This window comes from Propithecus coquereli, unplaced genomic scaffold (assembly GCF_000956105.1).
Source record: "Propithecus coquereli isolate 6110/MARCELLA unplaced genomic scaffold, Pcoq_1.0 Scaffold272, whole genome shotgun sequence".
In the NCBI taxonomy this organism is placed as follows: Eukaryota; Metazoa; Chordata; class Mammalia; order Primates; family Indriidae; genus Propithecus; species Propithecus coquereli.
In genome coordinates, this window is record NW_012148308.1 from 943,955 (window position 1) to 957,380 (window position 13,426).

Sequence of the window (13,426 nt, forward strand, 5' to 3'; positions counted from 1 at the left end):
TGCACTTTTACGTAAGTTAAAGTTTGAGAAGCACCCTGGCTCGTGTCCTCTTGACAAGCTGAGTTCGTGTATTTCTTTTGTACCTGTGGCCTTTGGTTAAAAGCACTTGTTACTTTCAAAGGCTTTCTTTACTCTGCTCCCCTTTGCCCTGGGAGGTAAATAAGGCCAGTGATTATCCTTCCCATGTTAGAGACAGAGAAACAGAGGCCTGGAGAGGTGAAGCAACTTGCCCAGAGCCACCAGCAGCAGGTACTCCGTCACTTTACCATCACCCGAAGTAGACTGGCTGCGAGAGGGCCCAAGGGTTCCAAGACCTGGTGTTGGTGCCAGCATGAGTGTGGTAGGGTCCTAGGCTTGCCTTCTGGGGCCAGAAATCATCAGGCTGGCTCTGAAAGAGCCCTCTGCTCACTTGTTTATTCAGGCACGGCAAGAGTGCTGTCTGGCTGCAATCTTATCATCTGTGTGTGACCTGTGTGACCGTGGGCAAACTATGTCATCTTAGACTTGGCTTCTTCGTAGAGGAGTTGTGAAGTCCAAATGATGACGCAAGTAACGTGCTATCCAGTATGAGTACTCAACAAATGTTCCTATTCATTCATTTGCTTGTTAAACTTTTGTAGAGACAAGCTCAAGCGCTCCTCCCACCTCTTGAGTAGCTAGGACTACTTCTGTGCCCAGCTAATTTTACTTCTTCCCTGGGCTAGAGTGCCCTGGCATCATCATATCTCACCGTGACTTCCAATTCCTGGGCTGAAGCAATCCTCCTGCCTCAGCCTCCCAAAGTGCTGGATTACAGATGTGAGCCACTGTGCCCTGCCCTCAAAAGCTACTGAGCACTTGCTTACTATGTGCCAGGCGCTGGGGTAAGATGCCTGGTGGATAGGGAAGATGTGGGACTGTTCCCATGGAGCTTACAGTCTAATGGGGGAGACAGATAGTGATTAAGTGCTTACATGTGTGTGTAACATTAGGCTGGGGATGTCTTAAGTACAATGCATGACTGGATGAATCTGGCTGTTTGCATGGGAGTGCCTTTGGCATAGGTGTAACCTTTCCCTCCCTCTGTTCAGAGACAGTGAAACGCAACCGTGAACATAGCCCAAAGCCTAAAGCCACCCTACTCCGCAAGCCCATTTGAAGTGTTTCCTCCTTGGAGGGCGAGTCCCTCCCCTACCAGAATAGGGCATGGCGGGGGAGCTTATCTTCTCTGGAGTATGATTGGAGCAGAGAAGGGGAGTGTGGTGGGAGATGAGCTGGTTAGACTTGACCCTAAGGGCAACAGGCAGCCATTGAAGACCTGCCTAGAACTCCCTAGTCTCACCTCTGCTGCTCTGCCACACCTAGGCAATGTCCTACCTATACTGGCCACTTTGTTCCTCAATCCATGTTCCTCCCAGCTCAGGGTCTTTGCACATGCAGTTCCCACTGCTTGGAAAGTCTCCCCAGCTCTCTTCCCTTAGTTAATTCCTGCTCATCATCCAGAGGCCAGCTCAAACATGACTTCCTCCAGGAAGTCTTTCTTGACTCCTGGACAAGGCCCCAAATATAATACACTCTATTTTCCCTTCTTGGCACTTATCACAATTTGCAAGTATATATTTGTGTGACTACTTACTTAGCATCAGTCTTCCCAATACTAGGCTGAAAGTAGAGCTGGAGTCTGTTCTGCTCATTATTTTCTCACCAGCACTGAGCACGGCTGATTGGCCGCAATAAACAGGATGGCGGAGGCCTGCTCGACACCTGCCTCTGAAAAGATGAGAGTGATGCTCAGGAGTTTGAAGCTCACCCAAGGTTTGAGGTCAGGGGGCCAGTCAGAGGCCACAAAGGTGCAGGAAAGACAGAGAAGGCTTGAGTAAAGGCAGAGGTAGGAAGACTGGAGACCGAGATATATTCGCAAGTCAGTGGGGGAGGACTGATGGGATGCAGGAGAAGCTGGGGTGGCAAGAGCCATTTGCAGGTTCCTGCTTGGTAGAGGGACCCTGGTGGTGTCGTTCCTCAAATGGAGCTCAGAGAGGATGATGTGCCATCTATACCTCCCACCCCAGCCTTTCTTCCTCCTGGCAGTGTCCTGCCCCAGCCACCAGACACAAGGGACGCAGCTCAGCAGCACAAGTCCCTTTTATTAACCATCTTCCCTTTTCTTCGTGTGCACAAGTAGAAAAGAAACAGTGAAATACCCTGACAGAGAGGACAGAGGAAAGGATGGGGGGTAGCTCCTGAGGTTAGACCAAGAGGCAAGATTCCAGCTCCTTTTCCTGATAGTCTGTCTCTGTGCAATGATTCCTCTTATATCCCCCTGCCCCCATCCCGAAACAGCACTGGGAGGCTGTGCAGTCCTGCTGCCTGGGCTGCCCTCCTAGCCTTGTCAGGGAAGGGTGCTGGCAGGGCCGGGTGCTGTGCAGAACAGCAGAGTGGGGCTGGCCCCCGGGGCAGAGAAGATCAGGCACCAAGAGGGGACGTGAGCAAAGGCAGTTCATCCAATCTGGGGACTGAGTAGAAGCCTAGCCAGCCTCCAGCCAGCCTCTTCCCTGAGCAGTGGGCTGCTGGGCACCCCCACTACAGAGATTTTGGGCAGGAGGGGCCATGAAAATGCTGAGGGTTCCAGGTGGAGGAGGAAGCCGGATTGGTGCCTCGGAATGGCCAAAGTGAACGGTGCCAGTTGAGGGGCTGAGACAGTCAAAAGGGGGCATGGAGGGGGCAGTGTACCTCCCCACCCTGCCTGGGGTAACAATCCAGGTATGACCTCAGTGTGACTGACAGGCCGCCAAGGCCAGGACTGATAGACATATGTTGCTGAGGAAGTTGTGAGAGAGGGTTTGGCATCCCCACCCCGCAACTTATGTGAGTGGGAGAGACTGAGCTACGCAGAGCAATGGCGTAGGGAGCGAAGAGGGAGAGGAAGGGAACAGACAAGATTCAGACTGGAAGGGGAACTTCCAGGCCAGTGTGACAGGCTCAAATGTTGTGCCCATCAGTGACAACCTGGCTGCCTTTCTTCTCTCTGAGTTATCAGGCTAGAATTGGCAGGGGAGGGAGAAGAGGAGAGGCAGGGAGAAGAGAAACAATTACTGAAAAAGGTGTCAGAGAGGTTCACCTTGATCCTGGCCAGCCCAGCCTGCATGGAGGGTCTGAAAGGTTCCCAGTCTTCTCCCTCACCCACCCTGGAGCCTCTGCAAAGAGGGGTCCATCTGGAATCTGAGAGAGAAAAGCAGACTCCCCCCTCAACTCCATGGGGAAAGCTAATGGAGGAATACTCAGCACCGTGGCATGGGACGGCCCCTGGCTTCAGAGCCAGGCTGGCACCGTTTGTAAACATTAGACTTGGTGATGCCTGGGGATGGAGGACAGGGGTGCCCAGCCTGGATCATCAGGTTTGGAGAAAGAGAAAGGAGGGAGCAGACAAGGCCTGAATCCACCTGCCTCTGAGTATTTGTATGACTGTAGTGCTACCTTTGGAAGTTGCCAGAGGAAGCCACTGTAGACCCCTGGATAGTGAGCATGGCCCCTACTCCGGACGGGCTGCTTTGTGGAGGTTGGTGGCCTTTTGTCCATAGTCTTTCTCCAGAAGGAAGTCACACTGGGTTCCTTCTTCTGAGACCCACTGGCCTCTTCACCATGGGTTCTAGGCATGGAGAAGCTGAGAGCTGGGAGAGGAAGAAGGTTCCTCTGTGACATGAGAACTCCTGCCACCATCCATGGCACTGCCAGGACTGGGGGAGCAGGAAGGGAGCTGGGTTTGAGCTGTCCAGAGGTGTGGGGCCTGATTTTGCCCCAGAACTGTCCCTGGAAAAGGATGTCCAGATGTCATCCTACCAGTTGGAATGATGGTGGACACAGAGTGGCCTCACAGCTTTAAGAGGTGTGTTCCTAGGTCTAATGGCAAAGGCCATGTGTTCCCTGGAAGGCAGTGGTTATGCCAAGAGATCCACAAAGATGGCGTTGGCTGTGGTCTGGCCGAAGATGAAGGCTCCCAGGGTGACCAAGAGGACTCCATAGCTGACCAGCACCCACCAGCTGTAGGGCAGAGGATGAGAGGGGCCTGATCAGTCATCCCATCCCATGACTCTGCAGACTTCAATGTATATAACAGTTAATCATTGTAATTATACTGCTTCTCCTGCTGGTAGAGCACTTCCTATTTCCCAATGAATTTTCCATATAAACGCAGTAGGGCAAGGTGTATTATCCCTAGTCCATAGGTAAGGGGACCAAGACCTAATGGGATAAACTGACTGGTCACAACACACCAAGGGCAAGACCAGCACTACAATGCAGGTCTCCTGATGGAAAGATGTTCAGGAAAAAAACAGGTCACATGGAATGTGATCCATTTCATTAAAAAAAGAAACAAAAAGCAGATATCTGCAAATATATCTATCAAAAGAACAACAGGGTATTGAGATTAAGGGAAATTTATTTTTCATTTAATATGTATATATAGTTAAGAGACAGAGTCTTGCTCTGTTGCCCAGGCTGGAGTGCAGTGTTGCAATCATAGTTCATTGTAATCTCGAACTCCTGGGCTCAAGTGATCCTCCTGCCTCAGCCTCTTAAGAAGCTGGGATTACAGGCTTGAGCCACTGTGCCCAGCTACAATTTTTACATTTATTTATTTATTTAATTTGTTTGAGACAAGGTCTTGCTCTCTTGCCTGAGCTAAAGTGCAGAGGCATCATCATAGCTCACTGCAACCTCAAACTCCTGGGCTCAAACGATCCTCCTGCCTCAGCCTCCTGCCTCAGTCTCCCAAGTAGCTGGGACTATAGGCATGCGCCACCTCGCCTGGCTAATTTTTCTATTTTTTGTAGAGACGGTGTCTGGCTCTGTTGCTGTCTCAAACTCCTGGGCTCAAGTGATCCTCCCGCCTCAGCCTCCCAAAGTACCAGGATTACAAGTGTGAGTCACCATGCCCTATTTTCTTCTCTAGACATGTTTGTATTTTTTAAGTTTTCTATAATGAACAAGAATCATGATGTAATAATTTTTGTTTAAAGCATGCAACCTGTTCTCAACCTCTCCACTGCTCAGGGAAATCTGCATATTAAAACAATATAATATTTCTCATCCATCAGACTCACAAAACTTAGAAAGGCTGTTATATACAGTGCTGGCAGGAGTGTGGAGAAAAGGGCACTCTTATTTACTGCTGCTGCAACTCTAACTGGCACTGCCTTTTTGGAGGGTAACTGGAACCATGAGCCAAAGTAAAATGAACATGGTGGTTCATGCATATAATCCCAGCACTTTGGGAGGCTGACGCAGAAGGATGGCTTCAGGCAAGGCGTTTGAGGCCAGCCTGGGCAACACAGCAAGAAACCATCTCTACAAAAAATTTAAAAATTAGCTGGGCATGGGCTGAGGCAGGAGGATGGCTTCAGCCCAGTTATTCGAGGTTACAGTGAGTTATGATCAGGTCACTGCATCCAGCTTGGGCAACAGAGTAAGACCCTGTCTCTAAAAAAATTAAAAAACAAACAAACAAAAAAACAAAGTAAAACAAAGATGCTCTGTGACCCAGCAGTTTTCTTCTAAGAATTGATCCTACCAAAATCCTTGAATAGGTGTGTCAAGATGTTTAAGAGTATCCACATTCAGGACACATTCACACAACAGAATATTCTGCAGCCACTTGTAAAAGGAAGAAGCAAATCTTGTGCTGACATGGAGAAGTGAAAAAATGTAAGTCACAGAAAAGTGTGTCTGGCATGAAACCATTTTTGAGAAAACAAAACTGTTTACAAAAGCCCCATATTTGTATATACACACACATAGCTATGTATACACAGAAATGTACACGTGCCCAAAAGCAGTCTGGGGGCACAGTGCACACTGCTAACACGTAGCTATCTCTGGAGAAGGGGTGTGGTGGGGAGTGTCCTATGGGGGAAGGGGACTTCCACTCTTCTCTTAAGCCCTTCAACAGTGTTTGAATTATTAAAACTAGCACATTACCCATTTTAAAAACAGTATTAAAAACCCCATGATTTTTAAGTACACAAGTCTCTTGACTCCTGCCTTTATTAAGGTCCCTCCAAAGCCATTCCCCAATCCACCATCTCCCCAGGAGGACCATGGGCTGGGCCCTGCTTTACCTGGCTGGTTTGACTTCCTCCATTTCAGAGAGTTTGGCCTGAATGAGGCACAGCCCTGTTAGGAAAGAGGTGGCCCTGAGAGTCTGTAGGGGAAGGGGACTCCCTCCCTCAGGCCCAGCCTCCCCCCTTACCAAGAGGCAGTGGTGGTGGATACAGAAAGGCCTGTGTTTACTTTTCTGGACAGTCCATCTCTGCCGCCCATTCTACGTCTGGCTGGGAGGCCTGGCATCTGTTCCCCCAGGATAGCCAGCATCTGACAAGGTTGCATACGAGACTCGAAACTAAAGGGACAGCACTGAATGGTGACTCAGTGGTAGCCCAACCCCAGGGCTCTTCCCAGTGCACTTGTGAGCAGATGTGGCTCCCTTGCTCTAAGCAAAGTGGTCAGGGCTTTCAAAGTGGCCTTCTAGATAAGCTGGGTATGGGCGGAACTCATGGTTGGGCAGACAGGACAATTTCCCAGGGATCTGGCACAGACCCATGTCTAGAACTCAGGTCTCCGGATGTGCGTGCCAGGGTGCCACCACCAGACCCCATTGCCTTCTGGGCTGTAATGGGCTAAACCAGCCAGACAGATCCTCGACAGTCAGGGAGCAACAGACATTTGAATGAAGGGTTAAGAATATAGACTCTGGACCCAGACAGCCTTGGGTTGGAAGAGGTTTACTTACTAGTTGAATCTGTTAGCCTTTAAGCAAGTCTGTAACTCGCTCAGGAGACAACTGCTTGGACAGGGGCTACCATACAGCTAAGGTGGGTGATTAATAAATGCTGGCAGTTACTCTCCCTGGCAGGTTTTGAGCCAGTGGGGAGCGGGGGCCAGGGAGACTGTGCCTTGGGGCTGGGAGAGGGGGCGCCAGGGGCCTGTACCTGGGAAGACGAAGATGAAGCAGGCAGCCAGGCCCCCGATGACTGAGATGACCTTGCCGATGTCAGGGATGAAGAGCGCCAGCAGCAGGGTGAGCAGGAACCAGACCAGCGTCTGCAGCACTCGCCGCCGCCGCTCCCGCCCCACGTCCTCCTCCACTGGCATCCCCTGGTAGCGCAGCCACAGGCCTTCAACCACCGCCCTGCCCACACAGAGAGGGGCTCAGAGACGCCCCTGCTAACGGACCCCACCTCTAGCTCACGGGAGCCGGATCCCTAACTAGGTAGATTGTGGGTAAGGCCCTAATCCTGAGTCTCACTTTCCTCTTCTGAAAAATGGGTCTACTGGCACTCTGGTTGGTTGCTGTGGGAACCAGATGAGATGGTGAATGTGGAGGGCTTAGTGCTTTGCTTCACCACATGGAAACTGATACATTATTCTCCTTAAAAGGAACAGTCTGGGGTATCCAAAAAGTTAGGTGTCCATGTGAAAGCTCAGGAAAGGATCTCAACAGAGATTCTTAGAGGGCTCACTGAATGTTTTGGTGACCCCAGGCAAAAGGGCGCTCCAGAGACCTAGCTTGGGGAGTACCTGGGGTGGCCATCCTAGGCACTGATGCTTTTCTACTGGCTTCAGTTTCTCCTTCTACAGAATGGGCTCCACGCAAGGCCAAAGTCCTATGTTGAAAGGGCTCACAGGGGCTGAGGGGCCCTGTGGAGCAGGAGGGCCCCAGAGGGACGGGAGGGTGCTTACCGCCCACAGAAGTGCAGGATGGGGTAGGAGGTGAGCACGCTCAGGATGATGAAGGCTCGGGCAACTGCCACAGCCATGTCCTCTGAGGGGTAGGACAGAAGCACGTCAGGGTCCACAGCAGCTCCAAAGGTCAGGAACCCACAGATGCCTGTGGGCAGGGACAAGGGGGCTGTGTCAGGGCAACCCTGGGAGGGTAGGGGGTAGACTGTCCACTCCTGTGACATCAGCTGGGAAGGATGCTGCAGCAGCTCTGAAAGCTTAGACTGAGGCTTGGAGGGGTTGTGGGGCTGGGATCAGATGCCTCCCACCCAGACTTCTCATATCCCCTCCTTGCTGGAAGCCCTCCCACCCACATCCTTCTGATCTTGAACTTGCCCAGTGTGTTCCCACCTTGGAGCCTCTGCACTAACCCTTCCATCTGCCCCAACCCTTCCATCTGCCCCGATCTTCATGCTGCCATCTCCTCATCATTCAAGTCTCAGTTCAGATGTCCCTCCTCGGAAGACAATTCTTGCCAGCCCATCTACAATGACTCTCATCCCAGCACTCGCTCATATCACCCTGTTCTATCTTCTTTCTAACATACACCTCTAATTTTTTTTTTTTTTTTGGCTTACTGTCTCCCCAGCCAGAACACAAGTCCCAGGAAAATAGGGACTTTGCTTGTTTGTCTCTTTTGTTCTGGGCTGTGTCTTCGGAGGCTAGAACAGTACTGGCCCAGGCAGCCACTGCAGCCCATCCATGGAAGGAACGACAGGGCTATTCTTGCTGGGTCTCCCAGTCCTGCTCACTCATCTCAACCATCTGCCCAGAGCAATCAGAGCCGTCTTTACCTGAGCCACTCCCTTGCTTAAAACTTTTCCTCTCTGGCTCCCAACAGCCCTCAAGGCCAAATAGGATCTGGCCCCCGTTACCTATCTGGCCTTAGTGTCTGCCACCTGCCTCCAACTCACTCCACTCCAGCTACACAGACCCCCTGTTTGTCCCTGCCTCAGGGACATGGAGTTCTGTGGTTCCTATTCTAGAACACATCTCCCACAGCTCTTCATAGTCTGGCTCTTTCTCATCCTTTGGGCCTCCTGAGAGAGGAACCTTCTAAGAGCCACCCCGCTTGCCTGGTCCCATTCACATCTTTCCTGTTTCACTGTTGTCATGGCGTTCTCTGCTGTCTGCAATTCTTTATCGATTCCCTAGTTACTTTTGCACAACTGTCTCTCCAATGAGACTGCTAACTCCACGAGGGCAGGACCAGGTCTACTTTTCTCCATGGAATCCTCCATGCTGATAACAGTTCCTGGTACTTCCTAGGCACCAATTTAGAACTGATGAATCGATGAATAGATGAATACACCTTTCTCATCTTGGCAGGAGGAGGTCTCAGGAAGCCCTATTTCAAGCCAATGTCTACAGAAGTGTTTGTCCTGCTGGGAGTGCAGGTCTGGCCCCAGGAAAGCTGGGCCAGAGTACTTGGGCACTTGAGGGGGAGGAGAGCACTCACCTGTACCCATGTAGACAGCAAGGGCTATGACCATGGCGGCTGTCACCACCCCGCCCCAGGTCTTCACCTCGGGCCGTTGCATGCTGTTGAAGACGGGCACACTGCTCACGTGGCACTGTCCAGGTAAAGAGCACAGTCATGGTGGGGAAGTGACCTCACCCTCAGTTTCTAGAGGCAGGTACCATGGGACAAAGGCCCCACAGACAAGGGGCAAGTTCTGGGCTCCCGCTCCATCCTTCCACCCACGATTTCCCCCATCCTGCCTGTAACGTGGGTTCCATCCCAGGGTGGGGGATGAGCTAAGGGGACAGCAGGGACCTCACAACTGGCACCTGAAATCCGAAGCAGATGGTGGGCATGGCATTGAACACGGCCATCCAGGAAGCCGGCCTGTGGACAAACGCACAAGGTGCTGCTGCCTGGGAACCCCTCAGAGCCACCAACTGACCCCACACCCTTACTCTTTATTCATCCCACCACGGCCTCTAGTGACCAGCATTCTACATGTTCCACCCACAGAAGTCTGAGAACGGGGAGAGGAGACATCTCCATTTCACAGGCCAGTAAACTGAGGCTCAGAAAAGCCCTTTTGCTTTTCTGGTTTGTTCCTTTCAAAAAAAAAAAGCAAACTTAAAAAGAAAACATAAAACAAACTTACGCACACATGGAAGATACAGAATTTACAGATAAGCACAAATTGGAAAAATGTGCATTTCTACCCTAGTGGTTTCCATAACCTGAGGCCTAGTCTTGCACTGGCTCATCTGTTGGATGTTGGTGGCAAAGTCTCTCCTGTCTCTGGTTCTCACTCTTCCCTCCAGTAACAAAAGATCAGGAACTTTTGCCTCCTTCCTATAATGACCAATGAGTCAGCCCCAGGGAGCTAATAAGCCTTGGGAAGAGCACCTGTGTGGTTTTTTTTTTTTTTTTGAGATGGAGTCTCAACTCTGTTGCCAGGGCTAGAGTGTCGTCAGCCTAGCTCACGGCAACCTCAAACTCCTGGTCTCAAGCCATCTTCCTGCCTCAACCTCCCGAGTAGCTGGGACTACAGGCACACACCACCACACCTGGCTAATTTTTCTATTTTTAGTGGAGACAGGGTCTTGCTCTTGCTCAGGCTGGTCTTGAACTCAAGCGATCCTCATACCTTGGCCTCCCAGAGTGCTAGTATTACAGGCATGAGCCATGGTCCCTGGCCCCTTGTGTGGCCTTTTGATGCCTGACTAACACTTGCTGGGGGCCAAGTGGCAGCTTCTATCCTATACATCTCCCAAGGGGCCCTCACTTACCTGGTCAGGATGTCCCCTGGGGTCATCTCTTTATCTGGCCAGATGTATTTGATGATAATGATGGCAGTGACGTACCAGGTACCCACGACACTCAGGAAGCTGCCGGGAAGCAGAGATTGGGTGTCCTCCTCCCCATACCAGCTGCCCCTTCTTTGATTCCCTTCCCAGGGACATCCACACTCAGCTCTAGTGACAAGTGTCCACTGTATGAACTGCGGACGATGCCAAGCAAAGACTCAGGAAATGTCTGAGAAATAAGTTTCAGAGAAAACAGCCACAGCTAGGAGGGAGCCAGTAAGGAACCTGATGGGCATTTCTGCACATTGGGAAATGCCTTGGTTCAGTTCCATGGCTCAGAGACCATGGCAGAGACCTGGGCTCCAAAGCACACTTGGGACTTTGATCAGAGCAGCCTAGCCTTGGTGAGTGTGGTGAGTAGGCCATCCTCTGAGCCTGGCCTTTGAGAACTAGGAGATGCCAGAGGTAAGAGGGTTCAGAGTATAAATACTGGAATGTCAACATTCAAGGGAGCCATGGAGACAGCTGAGGGAGACCCCTTCACTTACAGACTGGGGACAGTCTAGAATCCCACAGCTTTCCAGACACTGAGCCAGGAAGCCAGTTTCCTCCCTTCGTGCCAGGCTGCGTGGAAGATGCTGCCAGGCTGACAATCTCAGGTGATCCAGATCCCATCCTCCCAGGGAAAGCCAAGGCCCCGGCCAGCAGGCTGCCTTCATACTCCCAGCCACCACCCATCCCTTCTTTGACAAGGACACTTAGAACTGAATCTCTCACTGATGAAAGGGTTGCTGTCTCCCTTGATGGAGACAGAAAAGGAAGGTCTGCTGCCTGAAGCCCTGCAAGCCCTGGCCTACCCTGCCTTGCCCACTCTTGCTCCCTGAGAAGGAGAGGTGGCATGGAGGAGCAGTGTTCCCCAGTAGCCCTGGGTCTCCATCTGCCCAGGACCAGAGCTTCTCACTGCCTTGGGCTGGGAACCTGCTCCAAACCTGGCATACTTCTGGAAGCCGATCTCCCTGGGGATGGACAGGGGCAGGATGAAGAGGAAGGCAGTGAGGCTGATGGTGAACTTGCGGTCTGTGTACCAGGGGCTGCCGCTGGCCCCCTCAGGCTCCTTGGCCATCACAGCTATAACTGCACGGGGAAGAAGGAGGGAATGTCATGTCAGGCCACCACAGGGTGTGACCGTTCTGCTCTGCTGGGCCCCAGGACCTCCCTCCATATAATGAGCCCAGCAGCCTGGAGGGAGCACTCCCAGGTGAATGATGGGCCTGAGTATGTCCTAGGCAGGTGTTTAGCGCCTTTTCCCTCCACCACAGGATCCCCAGGGCGAGGGGGAGAAGTAGGTACTGAGGGGGAACCTCACTCTTGTCCTGTTGGTCCCCGATGATGATGAGGAAGGCAATGCAGGTGCCAAAGGTGTATATGGCGATGGTCACCTCGCACAGCACACCTGTCAGCTTGCCGCACACAGCCCACACCACCTCCTGGTAGGTCCTCTCGTTGCTGGCCTGGGAGCAGTAGGCCAGGATGACGAGGCCACTGATGATGAAAATCAGCATGCCCTGCAGGGGTGCAGAACCAGAGCATGTGGGAAAGGCCTGGCAAGAGAGGGCATGCTAGGCCTGCTCAGCATTTACCAGGCCAGTGCCCAAAGCAGGCCTGGAAAATCTCACGGGGCAATTTTAACAGATTGCTAGAGGTTGCTGAATTGAGATTTTCTGTGAAAATAAAATGTTTGGTGAAAAATTTCAAACATACACAAGTAGGGAGAACAGTACCGCCATTATCCATCACTGAGCTTCAAATATGATCAATTCATGGCCAATCTTGTTTCATCATACTCCCCTTCCCACTGTGGATTATTCTGAAGCCAGTACAAGCTATCACATCATTTCATTAGTAAGTATTTCAGTATGTAGTTCTGAAAGATAAAGGCCCTCTTTTAAACATAACCACAAAATCAATGTAACATCTACAAAATTAGATATGCAGTTGATGTTCAAATTTCTCTGATTGTTGGGAAGACTTCTGAAGCCTTGTCTGGGCTCAGAGGAAAGAACGCTGGAATAGATTAGTAATGTCTGCCATGAGGGGAGAGTGGTGCATGTGTCACCTACTGGCCATCCCTGACCCAAAGTCTCCCTTTTGAGGCACAGAGCCCACCTCAACCACACCTTTGCCCTCCCGGCCAGCGCACTCACCATCTGCAGTGCGATGCCAGCTGCCACGCCCCCGGCAGTGCTGAAGGCTGCTGGAAAGTTGAGCAGCCCCGCGCCCAGGCAGGCGTTGACGACAATGAAGACAGCCCCAAGCGTGGAAGTGGTGCCTCTGCCCGGACCCCCAGGAGGGGGCTCCCACTCACTCTTGGGGGCTGTGTCCACACAGGGACTCTGCAGCAGCCGGGCCCGTTCCCCAGCATCTGTGCTCAAGCCCCACTCGCCATGGTCACTGTTGATGCTGAGCTGCGCCATGGCCCCGAGAGCCCTCTTCCTGTGTGGTCTGTGGGTTCTGCCTCAAGAACACATCCCCCGGGCAGTGAAGGGAACACCCGCCTGTTCGGGGCTGTTATCCTCAGAGGACTCTTCTCAACCTAGATGGGACAAAAGCAGGTACTACTGTTATCCTGAGACAGGGAAACTGGGGCAAAGGCGAAACAACTCTCCCAAGATCACATGGCTAGGATTCAAACCCAGGTGTGCCTCTGTGCAGAACACTGCACTGGGTGCGGCAGCGTGGGGAGGCAGGGACAGGAATATGTCACGTGCAAGTCTTGCTTGCTTTAGGCTTACAGACCCGTAGGGTCATTTAGATGTGAACATAAAAAAGAGGAGTACTAACACACGTCAGCACTAGAGAAAGGCCATGCACTGGGCAGGTGCGTCATGGATCTATCTTATCTCAT

At 51.8% G+C, this 13,426-nt stretch overlaps 1 protein-coding gene across 2 annotated transcripts; it reads right to left on the reverse strand.

Moving 5' to 3' along the window:
* Positions 1–3,201: 3,201 nt before the first annotated feature.
* SLC38A7 (solute carrier family 38, member 7) lies at positions 3,202–13,114 on the reverse strand. 2 transcript variants are annotated; one of them, XM_012647855.1, is made up of 10 exons: positions 12,726–13,114; positions 11,888–12,086; positions 11,511–11,655; positions 10,504–10,602; positions 9,547–9,604; positions 9,215–9,329; positions 7,717–7,864; positions 6,966–7,165; positions 6,096–6,150; positions 3,202–4,017 (listed from the first exon to the last, which is right to left on the reverse strand). In XM_012647855.1, exons 1-10 carry the CDS (start codon positions 12,993–12,995, stop codon positions 3,915–3,917), a joined length of 1,392 nt encoding a protein of 463 aa, XP_012503309.1. In that variant the 5' UTR covers positions 12,996–13,114; the 3' UTR covers positions 3,202–3,914. The 2 variants fall into 2 exon arrangements, with proteins under 2 accessions (XP_012503309.1, XP_012503310.1); XM_012647856.1 differs by lacking the exons at positions 6,096–6,150; positions 6,966–7,165; positions 7,717–7,864.
* Positions 13,115–13,426: the final 312 nt, after the last annotated feature.

Excerpts from the sequence above, each read along its gene's own strand:
- SLC38A7 (XM_012647855.1), bottom strand. The coding sequence starts at position 12,995 with ATGGCGCAGCTCAGCATCAACAGTGACCATGGCGAGTGGGGCTTGAGC. Across the intron at positions 11,656-11,887 it reads CGGGGACCAACAGGACAAGA|TTATAGCTGTGATGGCCAAG; the intron begins GTGAGGTTCCCC and ends TTCCCCGTGCAG. Across the intron at positions 4,018-6,095 it reads GAGGAAGTCAAACCAGCCAG|CTGGTGGGTGCTGGTCAGCT; the intron begins GTAAAGCAGGGC and ends TCTGCCCTACAG.